The sequence below is a fragment of the Silene latifolia genome, chromosome 7 (genome assembly GCF_048544455.1).
Source record: "Silene latifolia isolate original U9 population chromosome 7, ASM4854445v1, whole genome shotgun sequence".
In the NCBI taxonomy this organism is placed as follows: Eukaryota; Viridiplantae; Streptophyta; class Magnoliopsida; order Caryophyllales; family Caryophyllaceae; genus Silene; species Silene latifolia.
The window spans coordinates 57776094-57802105 of NC_133532.1; the positions used below are offsets into that span (position 1 = coordinate 57776094).

General features: G+C 35.3%; 3 protein-coding genes across 3 annotated transcripts; all 3 read left to right on the forward strand.

Annotated features, from left to right (window-relative positions):
• The first annotated feature begins 9257 nt into the window (after positions 1-9257).
• On the forward strand, positions 9258-13180 carry LOC141592189 (conserved oligomeric Golgi complex subunit 4). The gene is made up of 3 exons (XM_074412780.1): positions 9258-10267; positions 10640-11581; positions 12388-13180. Exons 1-3 carry the CDS (start codon positions 9581-9583, stop codon positions 13015-13017), a joined length of 2259 nt encoding a protein of 752 aa, XP_074268881.1. The 5' UTR covers positions 9258-9580; the 3' UTR covers positions 13018-13180.
• Positions 13181-13268: 88 nt separating this feature from the next.
• Positions 13269-19642, forward strand: LOC141592190 (uncharacterized). Its single transcript, XM_074412782.1, has 4 exons — positions 13269-13599; positions 14551-14789; positions 15416-18439; positions 19019-19642. Exons 3-4 carry the CDS (start codon positions 18242-18244, stop codon positions 19544-19546), a joined length of 726 nt encoding a protein of 241 aa, XP_074268883.1. The 5' UTR covers positions 13269-13599; positions 14551-14789; positions 15416-18241; the 3' UTR covers positions 19547-19642.
• Positions 19643-20634: 992 nt separating this feature from the next.
• On the forward strand, positions 20635-24744 carry LOC141590122 (peroxidase 21-like). Its single transcript, XM_074410733.1, has 5 exons — positions 20635-20653; positions 22229-22377; positions 22660-22854; positions 23506-23674; positions 23853-24744. The coding sequence occupies exons 1-5, from the start codon at positions 20635-20637 to the stop codon at positions 24257-24259; spliced, it is 939 nt and encodes a 312-aa protein (XP_074266834.1). The 3' UTR covers positions 24260-24744.
• Positions 24745-26012: the final 1268 nt, after the last annotated feature.

The following is a 26012-nucleotide window of genomic DNA, read 5'->3' on the forward strand; positions in this document are numbered from 1 at the left end:
AGGCTAATTATTAACAAGAGTCCTCATGTGATTACTAATGTTTGATGGGTGTGATTATCATTGTAGTTTATTGGTTATAGTGTTTGTTTGATGATTATCGTACTAGTATGTTTGTTGACATAGATGTTTGTTGATGATTGATATTGAATGTTTTACCGCCAAGTCTACTCATATTATTGGGGCAAATTCTTATTTAAGACGAGTATATCCGTCTTAACCTTAACACAGGTCAAATATACTCATGTGAGATGAATAAGACAAAAGCAGAAAAGACAGGGACGGATCTCTGTTGTCCTAGGCCTAGGCCGGGGCCAGGCCCCCCTGAGTTTTGGGCCGATTTTATGTGAAATACCAATCCTTCGCATAAATTACTCAATAAATGAAGACTTGGCCCCCCCTCTCTATCCATTCAAACCGTATCAATTATCAAAGTTGTACTAGAATAGCTAAAAGCAATCCATTTCCCAATGTGAAAAGAACTAATTTATGTGGCCCAAACATCTTTTAAAAACTAAGTACTTGGTAATTAATTTAGATTTCCTAGATTGTGTTATTTGTGCCTAGTATGGAAAATACGTCATCAAGTAAATACTTTGTACAGTGTTATACAAATGTAATTTATAAGTATTTTATTTTCTGAAATTGTCACAACTCATAATTATAAAACCGTTACACCTAATCTACTCCACTTTTACAATTTTCTTCGGAGATAGAGAGTATTGATTCATGAGTAACGACTACAAGAATACGATTACGATAAAAATACTTCTTCATTACGGTGAGTTCTAATTTATACCATTTTTTTTGGTTTTGATTATATTGAGGGATATAAAATTTGATATTATGCTATTTATTTGGTTTAATGTTTTCTGTTTTGTACTCGTATCATATACTCGTAGTTTATTAGATAATTTCTAATCTTATTTTGGGTTTTTTAAGGCTCGTACAATAAATATTTATTATATTAAAAGTATCAAATTTCATATAAATTTACATTATGTGCAATCATTTATGCAAATAGTTTACTACTTCGTACTTCGTATTAGTACAAATTAAAAATCTTTTAATTTCAAGTCAATTATTGACGATTTAGTTGTCAAAAAAATTGTTGCGGATTAGTAATATATCAAAGTTCATGAAGTAATATTTAATATTTAGAATTGTAGGCTGAATTGTATGTAAAAAAAAATCTCAATTAAATAAAACTTGTTTGAGCTAAGAAAAAAAAAAAAGCACTGTGACTATGCTCCGTCTCGGCCCCCCTAATAAAATTTCTCAAGATCCGCCACTGAGTGTAGATCCCGCGCAAATACGCGGTAAATATAGCATTTTAATTTTTAGTGTATTACTTATAGATGTTAGATTTATATCGCACGAAATTTTTATAAAAAATAACTAATATTAAAATTAATCAAAATAATTGAATAATTCCATGAATTGTGTTTTTATGAAAATATTTAACTACATCAAATTATTTAAAAAAAAAATTTCGTCACGAAGTTAATAATAGGAGATATGGTTTTTATGTATAGATTATTTTAAATGGAAAATTAGTTTAATAAATGAAAATCGAATTTGCTTCCATATATAAGTTTGAGCACTTTTGAGTGAAAACTTTAGAGAAGTTGTATTCTTTTACTATATAGTAGGAGGATTTATACTTTTTAAATTTGCACCTCATTAATATTTATCAGTTCACTCCATTGTATTTTGATATGAAACAAAAAAAATTGAAATGGAAAACTATGTAAGTTGTGAATTTTTTTTAGTGAATGTTTGTTGTCACGAAGCTAATAGTAAACATATGTCAAGTTATTCTCTACAGTAATAATTATTGCATTACCGAAAAATTTAGCAACTTATACTTTATAGTTTAATATCAATTTTATTTTATTTTAATGAAAAAATCATAATTATGAATTTATTTAAAAAATTAGAGTTTATTTATAAGGATATATTCATTGCAAAGATAATAATGTAATGAAAGAAAATTTTATTTATTACCTTATTTAGCTAGATGCTTTTTGGAGGGAAAACTAAGAGAATTTTTTTTCTCTTAGTAGTAGGGGGATTGACCCGTGTTAATAATAAGACGAATACCTCCGTCTTAAGGGTAAAAATTAGTAGTAAACTAAATAATTAGCCTTTGGGTACAAGGATACCTTAATTAATGTTAAAGATTAGTATTCCGTTGTAAATTGGGTCTATGTTAATTATACTATTTAGTACTCTGTTGTTTAATTATAAGGAGTTTTATAACCAATAATTTTTACTACTACTTATATGAGGAGGTATCCGTTATGTTATAATTATTTGATCCCATAAGTTGTATTTTGAGTTCATTTTGGATAAACAACATATAGAACTATGAAGTACTAAGTAAATTTGACAACGCATGTTTGGTAAGTAAAATATATGTAGATTGAAGAATATATTTGACATATGATCAGAAAGATGCTCAAGAAACCAAAAAAAGAAGCTCTAGCAATAAGAAATGAGGTTGATGCAAAGATTGGGGGGAACATTTGAGGAATTGTTGAAAGTATATGATTTGGACCTTCTTATTGAGATTAGTAAAAACATTAATTTTTATTATAGAAGTTAAAAAGTAAAAAAAAAATGTAACTAATCTCATAGGTCTCTCTATATTGATATAGAGAAAGATATAAGGACTAATGTAATCATTCAATGTTTATAATTTCTTTTAGATTAATAACCTTTTTGATATTATTTTTGTTTTCGTCTCATAGAGTTGATTGAGTGTACTAATACGAGGAAGACATACATATTGAGCAATCTAAAACTATTTTTTTTATTGTTATGAAGTTGGGTAGTTGGGTGTAATATATTATTCACAAAATCTCAATGAAGACGGCGATATCTGTCACAGATACCATTTTCTCTTACAAAATACCCATGAGAGGTGAGTGGGGAAGCACATGGGGGTGCCCCACCTTGTCCCCTCTCCCTTTTTGTGAGAGGTCTTCAGCTTGTGACGGGATTAGCCCATCACAAGCAAGACGCTTTGTATATTATTTGTGTAAAGATATTGTATGTATGATTAAATACTTTGGTAATGTCTACATATTTTCATGTACGGTCAAAATCACTTAAAAGTTTCATTTTGGGTTGATACGTATGATCATTAAGAAGATCATTTGAAGCAACATGAAAAAAATTAAGCCTCGACAATTTTGATGGCTAGGTAGCCACTGAAAAATATATATCTTAAATTGCCACGCTACTATCTTATATTTCAAATGGCGTTAGCCATGGAAAATCAATGTCTCGCCACGGGAAACAAAATTTTATTTAGAACATTTTGCCATGGGGATTTTATTACATTGCCACGATATAATCTTGTGGCCATTAAAATTTTAGCCACGTGAATAATTTTCTTGCCACGAGTTTTAGCCACGTAAAAATCCGTGGCAAAAAAAAAAACAGATAGTTGCCACTTCTTAGTTTTTCCCGTGGCTAATTACTAGCCACGACCACTTGCGCCACGGACTTAAACTTGGCGCAAGTCGTAAATTGTTGTAGTGTGTACAAAGTAAATATAAATAAGGAATGAAATATTATAAATAAGGAATGAATATTATCTAGACAAATTAAGTTAAAAAAGTTGTGAAAAAACTAAATTACATTAAAAAAATTTGTTGACTGGCATCGAACACGTGACCTTAGTGAGGTATTCCATTGTCACACTCTATACAAATAATTACGCCAAGATCATTTCCTTGATTAATACGTGACGCATTTACCACTTGATCTTAAAAAGTTCACCCGGGCTATGGCCCACTTAGCCCAGCGTAGCTTAAATCGATGAGTATTAGGAAACTTTATGATAAAAAGTTCACGAAAGAGTAATTCATGTCCATAAAAAAACAATAACGAATAAAAATGGATTTTATTTAGCAAATTGTTTAACTTTGGGAAAACGTCAATGTTCAATAAATAACTCATCAATAGTCAGTGCATGTACTCAATTACCATACCACGTAACTGATAAACCATTCAATTAATTAATATTTAGTGAGTTACACTAGTCTTCGTATATATAAGTACACAAATTAAAGGATTAAACCAATCAAACAATTGTAAAAGACGCTAAAAATTCTTAATCTAGTAAAAAAAAAATTACAATGTCAAATCGTGGCCTCCGTTAATAATGCTAACTTTGGTCGTCATCTCAACCATGGCAACCCTAACGTTGGCAGATGAATACTTCTACGTCAAAAATGAAGTTGAAACAAAAGCGTCAGTACAATTCCGTTGCCAATCTGGGGACGAGGACACGGGCATGCGAGAACTACACGGAGGAGACACATTTGAGTATCCTTTCGACGGAATGTGGCCAAACACCCTTTATTTTTGTCACTTTTACTTAGATAACAAGGATGCGGTTTTCGACGTTTGGGTGTACAAGACGGATAAAGAAGGGTGTACGGTATGGAAGGAATACCCTTGGTATTTACCTGACGTAAGAATTCATAATGGACAAGTCGAATGGGTAATTAGAAACGATGGATTTTATAAACATTGTGTTTATAGGAAAAGAGAAGTTGATGATGAAGGCAGGATAAAGAAATTGCCTTTGGAATCGGCGTTACAGAAACAACACGATTGGTGATTGTTTATCGTTAAACTTTATTCACTTAGCAACTTCCTCTTTGTTTACACGAAGATTATTATGAATAAAAATTTATAGATTTGTATAGTTCTTCATGCATTTATTAATTACGTGCCCATTATAAAAATTAGAATAATTCACCTTATTTTTTAACAGTCATTTTCAAAATAATTTGTCGACTTACGTAGGTTCTTCGAACTAATTAAAATAAAATATACTCCCTCCCATTCAGACCAAAGCTATCATGGACCAAATTTTCTCCTCACAAAAAGTAGGCATATGTTACCTTTGGTCTGGATAGGAGGGAGTATACCACTCTCGATAATTTAATTGAAAACTTTTTGCATCTACGCTCTCAATATTATCTTTTTTTTTTTTTTTTTGCTAAAAGGTAAGCTTTTCATTAATAAACCACAAATTACATCATACAATCTTCAACAACACAATTTCAAGGTAAGCTCTCAATATTATCTTATTATTATACACATGAGCACTTAGATCAACTGGCAAGTGCTTGTCTTGATCTAGCTTAGTGTTCGAGTCCTTGGAATCCAGCAGTGTTAAAACTCAAGAGTGAGAGCTTTATCGCCCTAATGGTCCTACCCGGCTCGAATCCGAATTTAACCGGATAGTTTACACCAAAAATACTATCTTATTATTATTATTATTTTTGATGACGAGGGGGTTGAATCCCCCGGGCCCATGTATTCCCGCACCACCACATGGACCATGTAAGCCACCCCTTTCGGGGCGGCTATTATTATTATTATTATTATTATTATTATTATTATTATTATTATTATTATTATTATTATTATTATTATTATTATTATTATTATTATTATACCATTTCACTTTTATTATTTTACTTTCTATTTTGGAAAGGAATTAAAAAATAGGGTAAAATTACATTCCTTTGAAGAATAAGCTAAGTAACAATTTTTGCATTCAATGACAATCCTTTACCACCTATGAACTTTCCATGTGGTAGCAATTGCTGACATTTAACTTGAGGGCCTCAAAAGCGACATGGGTACACTTGAAAAACACTAAGGCAAAAATGTACATTAATAATTTAGCAAAATGAGAATTAATATTTGAAAAAAAAAATTGTTCACTCGCATGTGAATATTACAAATGTAAAATATATTAAACAAATTACATCATTTGCTATGACCAACTATAGCACGGAAGAAACATACACATAAGGAAGATAGAAAGGTTAAATAGATAGTTTTGTAAACTTACTTTTAATAAATCACTAAATTTAATTTAGAAAAAGTTACAATGACTACAGTTTTATTGAACACGTTATATGAAAATACATACATACCCGAATTTTATAGATATGCGAAGATGGAGTTAATAGTTCGGTTTATTCTCAGATTAATTGAAGTAGGGATTATTATAAGAAGACCATCCATAGTTTGGATTATTCTTGTCAAATAACCTTTATTAATATTATTTGTTAAGTTTTACTCTAATCAACCAAATTTTATTTATTTGTTAAAGATGAAATTAGGGTATGTCAATTTCTATTTATCTAATTAATTAAATTAGGATTGTTGGTGCTTCGTGGTGGCTACCTAATCTATCAAATTAGGATGATAAACGGCTAGACTTTGAACATCAATCTAGCAAATTGGTGCTTCATTATTTCACCTAATTAGATTGATGGCGAACTGTGGTTCATGGTGGCTACCTAGTTAATCCCTTAAATTAGTATAATTATTAGTATTAATATTTTTGTTATTATTAATCTTCTTCTTCTTCTTCTTCTTCTTCTTCTTCTTCTTCTTCTTCTTCTTCTTCTTCTTCTTCTTCTTCTTCTAATAATAATAATAATAATAATAATAATAATAAGCTTATTATTATTATATTTAGTATTAATATTAATATTAATATTATTTCAGTTCAATTCAACTCTAATCAGCTTAGTTCAGTTCACCTCAAGCCAGCTCCATTCATTCATTCACTCAATTGATTCAATCTGCTCCATTCGATTCCTGATTCAACTCAATTCGATTCGATTCGACTCCATTCATTTCAGTTTAGTTGAGTTCTAAAAAGCCAGAAAGAACATGATCTTAGTTTCTTTTTTTCATCGTCAGAGGAATGATTAACCTTTAAACTTTGTAAAAAAAACTTAATGCATTTAAAGACTTTATTCCCCCCTAAATCCTTTCTTAAAACCTCCTTTATTTGGTGGAATGTATGGGTTACAACAACAACAACAACAACAACAACAACAACAACAACATCAGAGCCTTAATCCCAAAATGATTTGGGGTCGGCTGACATGAATCATCTTTTCGAACCGTCCATGGGTGAACGCACGCCTCAAAATGCGAATAAAAAAAGGGAAGATGAAAAACAAAAAGGAAGAACGAAAATGTAATGGAAAGTCAAGGTGAACTTAGGGGTATTAAAATCGAATTCCGTCTTTCTTTTATAAAAACTTAAAATTTAAATCGAGAGAAAAGATTAAAACGATTTTTAAAAACCGAAATAGAGTTAAAGATCCGGAATGAACCAGGTAAAATCTATAAGAAAGTGGTTGGTAAAAAAGTGTAATAAAGGGGAGAAAAATAAATAAATTAATTTCTTTAAACTAAAAAAAAAAAAAAAAACACTAAATCTGTAAAAAAAAACATCAAATACTAAAAATCCACATGTATCCTTTCCCTCCATTGTGCCCTCACCGTCACCATACTCTCCTCAAACCCCAGAACTCTCATATCGTGCTCTATCACTCTCAACCATGTCTGTCTCGGTCTTCCTCTGCCTCTAGGGACCTTTTCTGTTCTCCAAGTCTCCAGCCTCCTAACTGGTGCGTCCATAGGTCTCCTTCTCACATGGCCAAACCATCTTAGTCGGTTTTCCATCATCTTGTCCTCTATTGGCGCCACTTTTACCTTTTTCCTAATCACCTCATTCCTTAACCGATCTTTCCTTGTATGTCCGCACATCCACCTCAACATGCGCATCTTCGCCACACTCATCTTTTGAATGTGACAATACTTCACGGCCCAACACTCGGAGCCGTAAAGTAGGGCAGGCCTAATTGCCGTGCGATAAAATTTTCCCTTTAATCTTTGGGGCATATCGTTATCGCATAAGAACCCTGAAGCACTCTTCCATTTCAACCATCCCGCTTTAATTCTGTGAGCCACATCTCCGTCTAACTCCCCATCTTTTTGAATAATAGATCCTAGATATCTGAAGAAATCCGAACCCTCAACAACATTCCCATCGAAAATAATACTCCCCGCCTCTGTCGATCTCAACCCCGCCACCTTAGTGAACTGACACCTCAAATACTCGGTCTTACTCCTGCTCGGCTGAACCAACGAGTCTCTAAAGTTCGCCTCCACAATTCCAACTTTCTCTCCACCCCCTCTTTTGTCTCATCAATCAACACAATATCATCAGCAAACATCATACACCAAGGGATGTCGTCCTGAATATCCCTTGTCAACTCATCCATAACTATAGCAAAGAGAAAAGGACTAAGTGCGGAACCTTGATGCACCCCGATGGTAATAGGAAATTCTTCCGTTCTCCCAACATTAGTGCGAACACTTGCACTAGCCCCCTCATACATGTCCTTTATGAGGTCAATATATTTTCGCGACACACCCTTTCTCGCCAAAGCCCACCAAAGTACTTCTCTTGGTACCCTATCATATGCCTTTTCCAAGTCAATAAAAACCATATGTAAGTCCTTCTTCTTGTCCCGATGGTATTCCATCAATTGTCTCATGATAAAGATCGCATCCATAGTCGATCTCCCGGGCATAAATCCAAATTGGTTTTCCGAGATGTCTACACATCTCCTAAGCCTTTGCTCGATTACCCGCTCCCATAACTTCATCGTATGACTCATAAGTTTAATTCCCCGATAATTGGAACACTCTTGAACATCACCTTTGTTCTTGTACAAAGGGACAAGAGTGCTTCTCCTCAAGCCGATGGCATCTTGTTGCTCCTCCAAATCTTGTTGAAGAGCATGGTTACTCATTCGATCCCTTTCTCCCCGAAGCACCTCCAAACTTCTATGGGTATACCATCCGGTCCCCTGCTTTGTTTGACCCCACCTTCCTTAACGCCTTTCTAACTTCACTCTTTTGTATTCTACGCACAAATTCCCGATTAACCATGCTTGGTGTTACCTCTACATCCCCAAAACCTTGTTCCTGATGTCCATTGAATAAATTATCAAAGTAAGAACTCCATGTAGCCTTTATGGTGGAATGTATGGGTTAGTAGAAATAAATTTATCTTTGAAAACATTTTGGTGGATGTTGATAAGATTACACAAGGTATTTTGAACTCGCTACAACTTTTTATATTTTTTTCTGTTTGACATCGAAATTGAAAAAGAAGCAGATCCGTGCAATTTTACACGAGTTTAAATTTAGGGCATGTTTGGCCTCGCTTTAGGACAACTGTTTTTGCTTTTATAAATGAGTTTTTTAATAAGCTACTTCTTGATAAAACTGTTGGTGGTTGGCCCAACATTTTACAAAAAATGACTTCTCAACAAGACTTTTTACATAAACGCATGAAAATGAAATTTTTTGTTGAAAAGTATATCGAGATGGGTCTCGATTTGTAGAGAATGAAAAAAATATGAATTAATAAGTATTAATTTTATTTTACTTTGACATGTTTACAACATACAATTTGTCATTGATGCTTCTACTTCTAGCTCTCAAGATTGGCTTTTGGGCTTAACAAAAATTGTGGGCTTTTCTTTATTCAAATGAAAACACTTCTAAAAACCGGGCCAAACATCACCTTAGTTGGACTATGAATCCCATGATGCGATCATCCAATTCAATTTCGGATCTCGGGGTTAACCACATCTGATCGAATCACATAGATCGGATTACTAATTGGTCTATTTCCAGTATCAATCCTCCCTCCATCAGATCTTCCTCAACAATGGCGTCCACACAACTAGACACCATGCTTACTACAACCACACCACAACCACCATCCTCCCCGAAATTCTCAATATCCTTCGGAACACCAGAAGCCCTTACCCAAATCCGAACCTTAACCGACGTCGGAACCATAACCCGACTCCTCCATGAATGCACCGCATACCAACGCTCCTTAGACGACGACCTAACCTCCCTCCTAACCCAACGCACCACCCTTGAATCTAACCTAACCACCCTCCTTCGTCGTCACTCCACCGTCCTCTCCGTCGTTAAATCCGACGCCGCCGACGTTCTCTCCTCCGTCTCCAACACATCCTCTCTCGCCGACGCCGTCTCCGCTAAGGTTCGTGAGCTTGATCTTGCTCAGTCGCGCGTGTCTCTCACCATCCTCCGTCTTGACGCCGTTTCTGAGAAGTCTGCTTGTATTGACGCGGTACGAGCTGCGCTTGATGCTGATGATTATGAGGCTGCTGCTGCTAGTGTTAAGCGGTTTTTTGAGATTGATTCTGAGTTTGCTGACTCTGCTGGCTCCACTCAGAAGGAGGAGATGATCGGGTTTAAGAAGCAGTTGGAGGTTGTTGTTAAGAAGCGCCTTCAAGGCGCTGTTGATCAGAGAGATCATTCGATTGTTGTCAGGTTTATTCGGCTTTATCCGTTGTTAGGCATTGAGGAAGAAGGATTGCAGGTATATATTCATATCAATATCTCTTTGTGATTGTATTTATTGCTTTTTTATAGTAAATTGTGGCAATGGTGTAGATCTTCGGGTGCTATTGTCGTTTATGCAAAATGTCGGTGTGATCCTATGTTTTTATACCGGATTGTAAGTTCTGGATTTCTAATTTTTGACAGTAGTGATATGGCAATGTAGTTGAAGGTCAATACTACTTTCGATCAAATGTAGGCATTGAAGATGAATATAGTGAGATGCAATGTGTATATACCGGTGTGCCTTACATGTTGGGCTTCTATTACGTAATGCTGCTAGAATAAAGCCCAAGTACATTAATATGGTGGTAATAAATGATGTGATTTTGATTTTATTTATTGTCTCCAGGTGTATGTGAATTACTTAAAGAAGGTGATTTCGATGAGATCTAGGATGGAGTTTGATCAGTTAATTGAGTTGATGGATAATAGTTATGCTGGTGGTAGTAATACTAGTAGCCAGGTCAATTTTGTTGCTTGCTTGACAAATCTGTTCAAAGACATTGTGTTAGCTGTTGAGGAAAATGTCGATATTTTGCATAGTTTGTGTGGTGAAGATGGGATAGTTTACGCTATTTGTGAGCTGCAAGAAGAATGTGATTCTAGAGGCTCATTGATCCTGAAGAAGTACATGGAATACAGGAAATTGGGGAAATTAGCATCTGAGATCAACTCTTACAGCAAGAGCTTACTTTCTGTTGGGAATGTGGAGGGTCCTGATCCCAGAGAGGTCGAGTTGTATTTGGAGGAGATTTTGTCACTGACTCAATTGGGCGAGGATTATACGGAATATATGGTTTCAAAGATTAAAGGATTGAGTTCGATTGATCCGGAACTTGGTCCAAAAGCAACCAAAGCTTTTCGGAGTGGCAGTTTTAGTGGGGTTGTTCAGGATATAACTGGATTTTATGTTATTTTGGAGGAGTTCTTCATGGTGGAGAATGTTAGGAAGGCTATCAACATTGACGAGCATGTTGCTGACAGCTTGACGACATCCATGGTGGATGATGTTTTCTATGTCTTGCAAAGCTGCTGTCGAAGGGCTGTCTCCACTTCCAACATTAACTCTGTGGTTGCTGTTCTCAGTGGTGCTGCAAACTTGTTGAGTAATGAGTATCTGGAGGCTTTACAGCAGAAAATGAGAGAGCCAAATCTTGGAGCTAAGCTATTTCTAGGAGGTGTTGGTGTGCAAAAGACTGGTACCGAGATTGCCACAGCTTTGAACAACATGGATGTGAGTAGCGAATACGTTCTCAAACTTCGGCATGAGATTGAGGAGCAATGTGTGGAGGTAAAATCTCTATGATTCTTGTTTTTAAGTCAATCATTTTCATCGGATATATGTACACTGATATGTTATACGGAAAACATAATTGGATAGACAGTCCATTTGTATTATAAATTGGGCCACTACTATGTTTGATCTGATAGTGGAAACTGGAAATAATATCTATGAACAATAGTGGAAGTGATTCCAGTGGCGTTACCATGCTGTATTATTTAGTCAGTGAGACAGTGACTCTCTAGTTTCTGAGAATCTGAGAGTCAAAACTCAACACGCAACAACAATGATTTTGGAGATGCCACGTAGGACCGTAGGTATTATATGAGCACCTTTTATGTAAATTGCTCCCTCCTTCCTCAAAAGAATGGTAGCTAATTAATTTTCTTCCGTCTCAAAATAATTTACTAAGTGTCTATACTAAGCAATGTAAATTATTATTCTCCTTCTTATAAACTAGCAAACTTGAACAAATCTAAAGGAGTAGTGCATTTTTATTTTCAAATGAAGTTGGGTAATGTTGGTATTTTCCATCATTTACTTTTTAAAGGACCCTTACTGAATGTTTTAAAGAACCCTTAAAGTGATCAATCTGTTGGCTGTTGGGAGTTGGGACAGAGGAGAAGTTTTATGTCATGATGTTTCGTGATATGCTGTTGCTGGGTAATAGAGTTCATGTTTAGAAATATGGTTTAATACGTTGTTCCTATAAACTATCAAGGTTCTTTCAGTTCTCTCTGTAAGATAGATTTTCAATTTGAGAACTACAAAAAAAGTATGAATAGGAATTTAACCAAATTGACTATGTTTTTTAGGTATTCCCAGCACCAGGTGACAGAGAGAAAGTGAAATCATGTGTTTCTGAGTTGGGTGAGATGAGCAACACTTTCAAGCAGGCCCTCAATGCTGGCATGGAACAGCTTGTGGCTACTGTAACTCCTCGAATACGTCCAATTTTGGACACTGTAGCAACCATCAGTTACGAGTTATCTGAGGCTGAATATGCGGATAATGAAGTGAATGATCCATGGGTACAAAGGCTCCTTCATGCAGTTGAAACAAATGCTGCATGGCTCCAGCCAGTAATGACAGCCAACAACTATGATATGTTTGTGCATTTGATTATTGATTTCATCGTCAAAAGGCTTGAAGTCATCATGATGCAAAAGAGGTTCAGTCAACTAGGAGGTTTACAGCTTGACCGAGATGCGAGAGCTCTCGTGAGCCATTTTTCAAGCATGACTCAGAGAACTGTCAGAGATAAATTTGCTCGCCTTACTCAGATGGCTACTATTCTAAACCTGGAAAAAGTGTCTGAAATTTTAGATTTCTGGGGTGAGAACTCAGGACCAATGACCTGGAGACTAACTCCTGCAGAGGTTAGGAGAGTATTGGGTCTGAGAGTTGATTTTAAACCAGAAGCTATAGCGGCTTTGAAATTGTAGTTCTTTGTCGATTTGTCAATGCTGTACTTATCCATATTGGTTCTATTTTTATCATCCTGTATTTTGTTTTTTCTCTTACTATTAATTTTATATCTTCACATTTTGAACAAGAAATTTTTATGCAGGTGAATTTATACTTCATCAGATATACTGTTTACAAAAATAATCTGGCCCTGATTCATTGAAGTTAATTAGTACTCCTTTGTGTCTGTGCTATAAGTCTATAACTCTTTTGTAATGTAGGGTATTCTGAAATTCATCATATTTCGCTTGTTTTTAGTTTGTGCTCTATTTCCTTTAGGTTACTTCTGTGTTTTTTTTGTTTGTGTTTGTTTTATCTGTAGCTTACATGAACCCTTGCAATCTGGAAGCTTCTGTATGGCTGGTTGCTTTACGGGATTCGTATTAAGTTGACTTATTCTCTTCTCTAGCTGTCTTTCTTCTTGAAGTTATTCAGCTTTGTTTATGAAAGATAAGTTGCTGTGGTTGGTAGAATTGAAGCGGCTGGATGTCTATTCTTATGAAGACTTTCCTCAAATCCCTGCTAATCAGCTTTGTGTCTTTGGAAGTCCTGTAATCACGGTGAGTCTTCATAATTATCTTGGCAACGGACTACCAAAATATACCTCATTACCTCATACTGTTGCTTTTGCTTTTAAGTGGCATTTCCAAGGGCATTAAATTATATGTTAAATTTTCCTTTTGTTCATTTTATCTTGAAAACAGAAATAACACACCATGGTATATCGTCATATTGCATAAATGGCACATGTTTCATTCTACCCGGTTCTAAACTACACTTCTCAGTGACCCTTTGTACAGCAACCTGTGTAATTGCATTATTGAGAGGTGAATAGTTTTTGCTTTCTCTGTGTCCATGTGTGTTACTAAAACAAGCTAAGAACATACTTCAAGGAGATTCACTTTTTTCAGCGTTCATTTTAGAGAGTTGTTACTGCGAACAGGGTAACCTTCTTCCACGTACGTCTGTGTCTAACCCATGAGTCACAAGCGGTGTCTATGCACCGGACACAGACACTTAGAGAGGCCAGCATTGCCCCATTGGTCATTGGCACTAATGCACTATGTACTTTTTTTTTTATTTTTTACGCAATTTATGGTTATAATTTTTAATATATTGTCAAGTAAATTATTTTGACATAATTTAAGTGACGTTAGAATGAGTGACCTTATCGACAGTTGAGTAAAACCTTGAGGTTCTCTTACCTAACATGTGATTGGTGGTACTAGTGTCTGCCATTGGCTTTAAATGTGTGATTGGTCTGGATAAGTTCTTGTTTCTATTATTTTGAGGGGGGGCGTTTCTTACCTGAAACTTTTTTGGCATACGTTTAGGCTTCTTAGTCTTGAATGTATGATTCTACATTACATATGCTTCTGGTGAATGTATAATTTTACATTTTTCCTTACATTTTAGGACCGCAGACTCCTGTTTGTTGATTTTATTGAAAAAAATAAATACATACTGTAGGCTTTCTCGAGCCGACTTATCCTACATTTTACTTTTGTTAGGGATTTGTGGTGCCCTGACTCCTAATCTGAGGAAGCTAGAATTGAGTATGAAGGAGAGATTTTCCTACTTCACCTCGGATAAGAATGTACTGTATATATGATGTCCAAGTTTAAGGGTTTGAATTCAATTGACTTGAATTCTGAACTAGGTTCATGGGCTACGGTGCTGAATGTTTGAATGTGAGTTGCAAGTATGTTCTCAGACTGCCACATGGGACGCGATGAGCATTGTGAAGGAGGTAAGTTGAAATGACCACTAATCAGTAAATTTAAATTTTCTGTTTTTAAAGTTCTTATTTGCATGCATATTTTATTGGTAGTGAGATTGGCGTAAAGAGGAACTAAAATATCAGCAATGGCATTGGTTAAATATGTTAATTTAGGCTCTTCCTTTCTTCTCGTTTGCTTATGTGGCAATGTTTAATGTTACGCAGTCATATAGTCAAGAGATTATACGGATGTGTTTGATCTCGGTGCCTTGTGATTGCTCTCTCAAGTTAGTCGGTTTTGTGGCTTTACCTTCTAGGTGTCCCTCTTGGTTTATGTCTTGCTAGCTTGCATAGAGATTTAGGACCTAATATGTGTTGAAACTAGGAGAACGATTGAATGAGTGAGTGCCATTGCAAAGGGTAAGACGTTGACCGAATTTTGTTTCCAGTTATCTTGTCAATCTGCCTTGAGGTTGTTGTATGGGTCTCTCACTGGGTTGAAGGTTTAATTAGGAGAGTTGTTTGCGTTAAGTAAGCTGTTGGTATTTAGTAAGCTGTGGCTTTTTTAAATGTTTGTGTTAAGTAAGCCTATTCCATATGCTATGACTAACATCATGATATCTGACTAAAAGTTTTCAACATTGCGATCTTTGTAGCTTTTCTGATGAAGAGTAGGTTCAGCTTGGTGGTTTAGAGTATGTCAATGACGCTACGACTTCAGTGAGTTCATTCTCCCGCATCTCCCGCATGATGTAGTACAGAGAACGGTGGGAGATATTTTTGCTTACCTAATCACATTGAAACCATACAAAACTTGGAGCAGAACTCGGACAGTTTGGAACTAGGTCAGGGCTCTGAATATCACTCTTTTGGTGGTGGCGAGAGTATTGGGTCAATGAGAAGCTACCAACAGCTTGAAATCGTGACCTTTGTTGGGGAGAACTCCTTTTTACATGAGGGCACAATAAGAGTAGTACCAAGTTTTTGGTTCTAGTAATGGGGAGTTGAGTGGTTCCTTTGGTAACTCCTAGCTTGAGGCAAGTAGCACTGCTATTCACTTTTTCCCTTGTTCTTTATTATGGTCAATTGGGTCCCTTACTCCCTTCCCAAGTTGTTGTAGCATGCGGTACGCTTTTATTGGATAATTGTGGGGAACCCTATGGCATATACATTATAATTTACAAATCATATACACTAAGAGGGTGTTTGGTTTGTCAAAGGGTAAGAGACATGAATGAAGAAAGGGATTGAAGGGATAAGGAAAGGAATTACCCTTAACTTTAATCCTTGTTTGGTTACTGTATGATGGGAATAGCCTAACTATCAATATCCACCTATTTCTCATCAATCACGAATGCCCACCCAAAACTACCACCAATGCCCACCATAAACAGCCCGCGGCGACACTATCCTTGTCACCGGCTCCCCCTTCCCGAGCACACTTGTTCCCCGCCGGCAGCCCCTTTCCCCAAACACAACTTCCCCCAACCCTCCTATGACCACCACTCCAAAACTTTTAGAAAACCTCCCCAACCCTCGAAATCCCTTCTCCTATCCTCGAAAACACCAGATATGGTGTTTTCAGAGATGGTAGTGGATTTCGGGGATTGGGAGGGCTTTAAAGGGTGTTAGGGTTATGAATTGGATAGAAGGGGGTGCGTTGGGGTCTGACGAGGAGTGACAGAGGTCCAACGAGGGCACCGGCGGCTTGTGATGGGATGGTGGCGTTAAGTGACAGGTGGTGGTGGACGTTTGTGGTGGGGGAGAAAGTGGGTGAGTGTTGGTTGTTGATGGGTTAATGGGGAAAGGGAATGGATTACCCTAGGGGCTGGGGGAATGGATGTAAAGGAGTTAATGGATAAATGGGGTAAACAAACACCGACTAAGAGTGTGATTTACATTTCATTCCCTTACACTTTTCCTTGTACTGCTTACTAAACAGCCCCTAAGTTGGCCACAATTTTCACCAGATTGACAGAACTGTATTTGTATACGCATAATCTTGAGGAATTCCTCCAAATGTATGAATCTGAAACCTGCCAGTGAGTTATTAGATCATGTTTTAACTATTTTAGCCAACCTATACGAGTTCAATATGTTTGTTGATTTTGATGGAAAGTTTCACTATTTGCAATGCTTAATCTCAAAAGTTGGTGATTTGTATCCTCTCTTTGCAAAGAAGATAAAAAAATTGTTATTTCTTGAGATGTGCTGTTTTATTGTTTGACGGCTTTCATTGGATGATCTGAGGCGTTTGCCGCCAAAAACTCAGGGTGGCATGCGCTGCATGTCATGAATGGTGTAATTATTTAGATTCAACTCTCAAGTATGGTGTTGACGGCCTTAGGTGGACCAATGGAGTTCTCTCCGGAATTGTGTCTGCAGGATTGGTAAAGCAAATACTCTCAGGTAAGGATATTTAGTGTGGTGATGGTCATTTAAAATTTCAATTACCTTGCTTGTCTAGATTAGCTTGTGGCTTGTCTTTAGAGGAGCTTTTTGCCAGGATCTATTCCGGAGAAAGTTTCCAAATGTTGGGATGTCAGTTCTTATAAACTCCCAATATATTGGATAGCGAAGAAACTTCTGCTGGACTTTGTCTGGATAGAGGATTAGAGGGGTGAGAAGAGCGAAATGGAGGGGTAAATTTAGGTCCGATAAAAACTCAAATAAGATTGTTATATGCATGTAATTGGCTCCTATAAAGTATATAACTTATTTCCTAAATGAGTATATAATAATTAAAAATGTACACACACAACGATCTTAATTAAGACTAGTTTAGTATCCAAACAAAGGAAATGTTTGCAATCAAGCGCTAAATTGTGAAAATAACGGCAGAGCTGTACGGTAAGCCTGTCTTCACTAATTCACAATCTAAATGTCTCCCTTCCTCCTTAACTGTTTTGCTCTATCATGTTGTGGCCTCGTCATGCACTATGCTAGCCACCAATGATAGCCGTCTCACCTAGCATACTCAATAGTCAATACTGTGATTAACACACTAGGGTCCACTTTTAAGTCATGTTTTGACTGATTTATGGCTCTCTTTTTCCTGTCTCTGTTTCTGTGATAATAATTTTACGATAGACTTGTAATCTCACCGAATGTTGTGAATAGTGATTACTGATGATTGAAATAGAAAAATTATTGAGGAATATGCCATAGATTACTTTGCAGACAAATGTGGCCATAACATCAAGTACATTAAGTGACAGATAAGGTGTGGGGATATGAAGGATACAATGTGTAAGTTACGACCACATTCTCGATTTAGCCTTTGTCGAATGTAAGTAGTTGTGACCACATTTTTGCTTGGGTTGTCTTGTTTAGAGATAAAAGAGGGGCCCTATTCTTTTTCTGTCACGTTTTAGTTCAACTTATTACAAGTTACAACCACACCATGGTTTGGTTAAATATATACTCCACATTCATCCCATTTTCTACACCCTATTAGTTGGTCTACTCTGTTTCCTGTTTCCATGGAGATAAGCTGCTCTTCTCTTATGGCTGCCATGGACAACATTTGGTTTTATCAAATCGTTCTCTTGCCCCAACCCATTTCTCCAACTACCTGTTCGAAGCCCGGTTTACAGTCTTCTAATTTGACGGATGTTTCTGATCATACAGGAGAAGATAGTGTCTCAATTGACTCTTCTACAAGCTCAATAACATCACAGGTAAATGATTAAGCATATTCATGTTTCCAAAAATCTATTAATTTAGTGTTGTCACTGCATTGCCATTTAACATTACGGTATCACTGGTTTACTTACATTGTCATTTAGTTTTTATAGCCAATTAGCCATTTTATTTTGCGAAAACCAAGTGCTACATTACCACAATACTTCAAAGTTCAAAGTCTTGTGTATGAAAGGGGTAAGAAAGCACCTTACACCTTACTTCAAAATTCAAAGAGATTATTTTTCGATGGTCTGTTACAATTTCATCGAATTTGGGTTCACCTCCAAAATTAAAGTATAGATATTTTTGGTAACGAGTTCTTAGAGGGCCATGATTTTCTTGTGAATGAATTTGTTTTACATAAATTTCTTAGGTAAAACGGTCATAAATTAACTTATTATAAATCCACTTGAGCCATAATCCTTTCAATCTCTTTAGGTGACAATTTTATATCCTAACTAATGTCGTTTTACATGTTCTTATAACGCTGTTTTGCAGTACTATTAATAAATTAGTAGTAGTACTGTGACATAATCTCTATCAACTAAATTTATGGTTGGTTTCACATTGAATAGGATGACCCCAAAACTGTATTAGAAGAAGTGAAAGCAGTTGTAATTACAGAAACAGAAATCCCTTCAAGGCTAAGTTTGAAGAGCAACCAAAGTCAATCAATTCCAACATTGCTGCCAAAACACACACCTCGAACGAGCCTGACTTACACAATTGACAATGGCCAAAGATTGCAAAGTATATTCAAGTGCAAGATTTTGCGTGATCTCGAGCAACTAGAGCTAAAAGGGTTCATGGATTTAGGATTCGAATTTGAAAAGGAGCGACTTAGCCCACGGACTATAAATGTGATTCCGGGATTGAAAAGAATTGGCAAGCAAACAACCAGTAGTAAGACTAGTAACGTGAATGAAAATCAACAACCAGTGGTGAAGGTGGAGCCATATTTATCAGATGCATGGTCGGTGAAAAAGCCGAATTCGCCTTTGCTTAGGCTAAGGATGGCAAGGGTATCCACCTCTCAGGACATGAAAGAATGTCTTAAGCTTTGGGCTAGAACTGTTGTTTCTTCTGTAGTATCCGTACAATGACCCGTCACGTATTTTTTACTAAGTGTACAAAATCAAATGAGGACAATATTTTTGGGTTAAAAAACTTTTTGTAATAAAAATTCAATTTTATTCTAACTATGTCACAAAAATTTGTTCTAGAACTTGATACAATTTTTTTAATTTGTATGGGATATAATTATACTCCTATTAGTTATAATGACTATGTTATTGTTGTAAGCTTAAGACGATCTTAAGAAATTTGTGACATTAACAAAGCACTTAAGGTTAACTACAATTAAAAGGAACTTGGATAAGTGGTGAGATGCAAGTATGGATGATTCAGCTAGCACATGCAATACCAAATTCAAACTCAGGCAGACTTCCACTAATCTAGCAATGGCATGAAACATTAATTCATAATAGTAATTTTGTTCTTCCACTCCCTTTATATTATTACCTCCTATTCTTTAAAATTGCCTCATTTTATAAGATTTTATGTGGAATGTTTTAATTAAATGGGGCATTTCTAAAGAATCCGAGGAGTATCAAACAATATATGATAAAGTACATGTATAAGTCCAATTTCATGGTTTCTAATTGGCTGTGGTAGAAAAAATTGCGGCATAGTGATTCAAAACGTGTGCAATGAACTCCATTTACTGGGATCGTAATGCACGCTTTGGTTGGTTGCTTTGTCAACTCTATATGCACCAAGTGCTTCGGAACCTATTTTTTACTATATCAAGACTCAAGTTGTTTAGTTGATGGTTTCATCATGATAATCTATAAGAAATAGAAAATGACGACATGTAATTACTCACATTATCTTGCTTGGTCGATAGAGTAATACAGTATATTTTAGATTTATGAATTCTCAATTTGAACAAGTATTATCTCTCTCAAATAGTTTTCTTTAGTAGATCGTAGATCTAACATTGATATTAGTTATTACCGTCAAAACTTCTTCTTACATATATATAATGAGACTCATTAGTTGTAATAACTAAATCAAACAAACGAACTAAACAGATCAATTTGAGATAAAATCCACATCCAGCTATAGCTATCTAGTTAGACCTGTTATAAGATTATATGGACATTGTCCAAAAACAATGCAAATTCAAATAATGAAAGGGGTGGTAACGGGTAAGTGGTAAGTCGATAACATTATTAACATGTATAGAAATATTTCAAATATATAAGTCTATTTTCTTTTCTTTTTCTTAAATGTTTTTCTCCACTAGTGACTTTTTTCTGCCGCCCCTTATAATTTAGTTAGCGGGGGTCTCCATCATGGAGTTTACACTAAATTTTATTAAGCTAGCAATGTGTTTAAGTGCTAAAAAGTGGATTAGTAAAAAGTAACACAATTTTTACATAATGAACGCACTTGGCTTGTACTCCGTAGATAAACACGAAATGAAAATGATATTGCCCATTGAAAAGCTACCTATTTAATGAGAGCGGATTTTCTGTCTCATTTCGTGTTCCACAATATTCTTCACATATCTAATTTAAGAGAAATTGTTTCGCTATTATTTTTATTAGAGTAAATTAGATTTTACTCCTTTTTAAAATCAACTTTTTCAAAATTACTCCTTTAAATTGCATTTTTTTTGCTAAAATTACTCCCTCAAGTTGCATTTTTGCTAAAATTACTCTCTTAAGTTGATTTTTTTTTCCTAAAATTGCTTCAAAACTGACAATTTAAGTGACTTATTCCCTCTATTTTTAAACTCCCCCTACATTTGTCTACATAGTTATACCTTTCAAAGTATAGATTGACTAAGCCACAAATGGAATAAGTTCAAAAACAGATGGAATAAGCCAGTAAATTGGTTTTGGAGCAATTTTAGCAAAAAAAATATGTAACTTAAAAGAAGTAATTTTAGCAAAAAAAAAATAAAAATTAAAAGGGAGTAATTTTAAAAAAGAAGATTTCAAAAGGGAATAAAATCTAATTTACTCTTTTTATTATGTTAATGAAGATATGTCACAAGATAAAAGTAATGTAATCGGAGATGAGACAGAAATGTAGAGCATGTAGGACATGTAATCTCAACTCCTATTTAATACCCTAACATTCAATCAGTGTAGAATCACATTGGAACGAATACATTTCCATTATTACTAAAAGAGGCAGTGCATAACCCAAAATGTGTTTTACCTATTTCCTTTTCTTGGTGCTATTGCTAACTCCATTTCATCTAGGTATTTTTCTAAATCCGTCTTTAACGAAAATAATATGCTCACATCGATCTATAGTAATCAAATAGTATTATTCATTGAACTATTAGTTAGATATTTGTTTCTCAACGTACTTCGTTTGAGTTGGAAGAGTACTCAATAAACTGTGTTCGTTAGAAGTATTTTGAAGGATACTTCGTAGCTATCGGTAGATAATACTTCTGATTGATCAATATAGAAAGGAAAAAAGAAAAGAAAAACAAAAAGTGTGTGGTAAGACAATAATGGAGCTCGAATTAACAGAATACAAACTGATGTCATTTTTAGTTTGATTATCATTTTAGTGGTATAGAATTTCATACAATTCACCAAAGTACAAATTTTATACTCATATTGAACTCTTGTAAACTGCTCTTATTATACTATGGTGGTAAATTTGATACTACAAATTAAATACTGAATAACACAAAATGTTTGTAAAACGAATTTAATTGACACTCCCTCTATTTTTTTTTTATATATGTGTGACATCAGGAAGAAGCGAGCTAGAGAAGAACTACTACTCTGAAAGTTGTCCAAATGCAGAAGCAATCATCAAAGAAGAGGTGACAAAGTTATACCACAAGCATGGTAATACTGCTGTTTCCTGGATTCGTAATCTCTTCCATGATTGCATGGTTAAGGTATGTATACACCTTCATTCGATCTTCATAATAACCTACTCCATGCTTTCTATCTATTGACTATTCCCAAGTAAATTTATATACGGAAATACGATTTTTTTTGCGTGTGTCTAAACGATACATATTAAGAATTAACATGGAAGTATTTTCATGATTATTTCACTAAGAATGTTGATGACAATATTAGAAAATCCATATTATAAAATGTAGTAAATAATAGATCTCTATAATGCAGTTTTTTTTTTTTTTTTTTTTTTTTTTTTTTTAAATTGACAAATGTAGTCATGCGATGCATCGATGCTATTGGACGACGATCCAGCAAGAGGCATACAGTCAGAGAAATATTCGGGTCGGAATTTCGGGATGAGGAACTTCAAATATATAAATACCATCAAAGAAGCACTTGAAAACCAATGTCCATCCACCGTCTCTTGTGCTGATATCATTGCTCTTTCTGCTAGAGATGCCGTTCAATTGGTATGTCTAACCAACTTATAACACGACTATTTTATTTTGGGTGTCACATCCGGTACTATTTCTAAGGGGAAATATAATTGGGAGAAAAGAGTCAAGTTTTAGGATAAACTTACTCAATTAATAAACATAAACTAATGAATGGCCTTTATATAGCCTTACATAAACTATACGTACACTACTAATCCCACTAAACCATGATGCATAACACACTTCCACATTTTATGTTGTGCACTTAGTCACTAACTATCACACATCCAAATTATTAGGAATTCTATTGGCCACCAAAAATAGAAACAAACATAACTAAATTTTGGAGCATAATCCAATACATCCGAGACACATGAACTAAACATACCGAGTAATAATTTAAAATATTATAATATGTTCAAGTGAATTCATATATTGAATTATACCAAATATATGAATTCACTTGCGCGGAAGAATTAATTAGTTAATTCTTCTATTTCTATGTGTTATATAGAATATAGGTATTTTTTTTGGGTGTGTTTTAATTTAGGAAGTACATCGAAGTAGTGAGTGTGTCCTGTCGATGTAAAATAGAACATGACTTGATATCTGTAGTATTTTTCATTTCTTTTGTAGAATGTGGTACAAAAGTTAAATATAACTAAATTTGGTAAGTATATGTAGTTAGGAGGACCTGCCGACATAGCAATGAGGAGCGGAAGAAAGGACAGTGAGACAAGCTATGTAGACGTGATTGACGATTATCTTCCTAACCATAATGACACCATGCAACTCGTCTTGGCTCGCTTTCAATCTATTGGTGTCGATGTCGAAAGCACCGTTGCTCTTTTAGGTGAGACTGCTTCAAAGTTGTCTTTGGTATATGATTTTACAATGTTTTATCGTTAAACCGTTTTACAAGAGACTTTATCAACGGAAAATTGGGGTATGAACATATATTGCATTACTTTATTACTTTATAAGTGAAACGTAGAAAATGTGATGTAATTCCTTAAAATGATCCTAATCAGGTGCACATTCAGTTGGAAGAGTCCATTGCATGAACATTGTGAACCGGATCTATCCAACCGTAGATCCAACTCTAGATCCGGATTATGCTGAGTACCTTAAACGAAGATGCCCTAGCCCCAACCCGGATCCAGAAGCAGTCGAATACGCTAGGAATGACCTGGACACGCCCATGTTATTGGATAACATGTACTACAAGAACCTTTTGGAGGGCAAAGGACTTATGATAGTAGACCAAGAACTAACCTCGGATCCCTCCACTTTGCCTTACGTTGAAAAAATGGCGGATGATAATTCTTACTTTCATGATCAATTTGCAGCGGCTATCATTTTATTGTCTGAGAATAATCCTTTGACTGGTGATCAAGGTCAAGTTAGGGTTGATTGCACTCGCGTCAACTCTGCCTAATTGTACCATTTTTATTATCTCCGTATCAATCATTTGGTATACCTTTAATTAAAAATACTCACTTTATAGAGTATAAAAACAAAGTAAACAAATGATTTTGGACATAGTGATGAATACTATATATGATCGCAAAAAAAAGTTTGCGGAAATGGGATCTTAATAAACTGGTTGGAAAGCTCTTTTCAGTTACCATAAACCCAATCTCACATACTTGTATAAGTGTAGGAATGGAGTGCAAAAAGGATGCCCTTGAACAGTACCAAGGATTTGACAAAATAAATAACCTCTAATAAGACTACTAAGACCATCTTTTGCTTCATCAAAACATGGCAGCCACAACAAATCAAGCTCTGCTACTCGCAATGTCGTTGGACTCCCCACAAACTGATAAATTGCAAATTCACCAGCAAACCGTAGGTGTACGTTCCAGCTTGGACGCGTCAATCAAAATTTTATTGCTGTTGTCCTTGTTACATTGTAATTTGTAAAAGTACAACCAAGGACTTGAGATGTGGAGACAATATATATATATATCAACGACATGATGGAGTACAAGTTGTTTCCCATCAAACTCATCCTTTTCGCTCCCTGAGAACCAACCTCAAGACTTCTTATGACAAAGTCACTATTTAGGATCACATAACTTGGCAGACTGGCCTTTTAGCCTTTTGGTTGGATACTCCTACTGTGAGACTACGTCTCCTACTCCTACGACAAGTCACACGACCACTGTGACTCCGTCTCCTACGTCTACTATTACAGCTCCTTCCTAATTCTATCCTATGTTCTAGTTTATGTCTGATTATGCTTGATAAGCTCACATCTTTACCATCTAATTAGTCCATTTTGTGCATAATAAAGCGACATTAGGGAGCGGTTTTGCTTCACTTATGTCTTTATTAACCAATTCCGAGTGTGGAGTTATTAAGGAGGATTTGATCATGTTTTAGAGGAAGCTCGAGGTGGTTCTAAGCCCCAAGGGAAGCCTGGAAGCAAGCTACAAGAGATCAACGAAGGAACCATCCAAGAGAAGAAGCAAGGGATTGGTTGTGTGTAGGATCGACCAAAGTAGTTCACTAATAATTGGGTTGGGTTAAGTTTCCTCTCATATTTGATAACCATCTTCAATTGCTTATTTGTTACTCTTATTTGAATTCCAGTTTGTTGCTTGAAAACCAAACCAAACCAATTCCCCCCTTTTTATTTATATACTTTTTGTTAATTTGTTACAATTGTTCTAATTGCTCTTTTGATTACTGGTAGGGTCAAAACTAGGTGTCGTAAAATACTAGAATTAAGCTACCAAATTAACAATTTATAAGCCAAACTATACTCTAGACTACTCTAAATGATAAAGTAATATAGTGCAAGTAAGGGTCGGTCCCAAGAGAAGGTCTTTTAAGCTAAATACTTGAATTGTAAACTATTGACTACTAAAGGCAAGATTATAAACAAACAATGGTTATTCACAATGGCAAACAATAGAGAGACATGAAAAGGGGGGTTTTTGAGTTGATTGGTGACATGAAACAAAGTAAAATTTGCAATCTTAGTCTAACAAGCAATATAACAAACACTTGGTGAGTAAGATGATTCAATAATTAAGAGAACTTGGTGCAATTCTTCCTTTGTAACCAACAATGGTAAAGTTTAACTCTTTAATAATTCTCCTCCTAATTTCTACCCAATACTTTCAAGTCAAGATAATAACATGCACAAATTAAACCATCTATGCATGTCCTCCAAGTTTAAT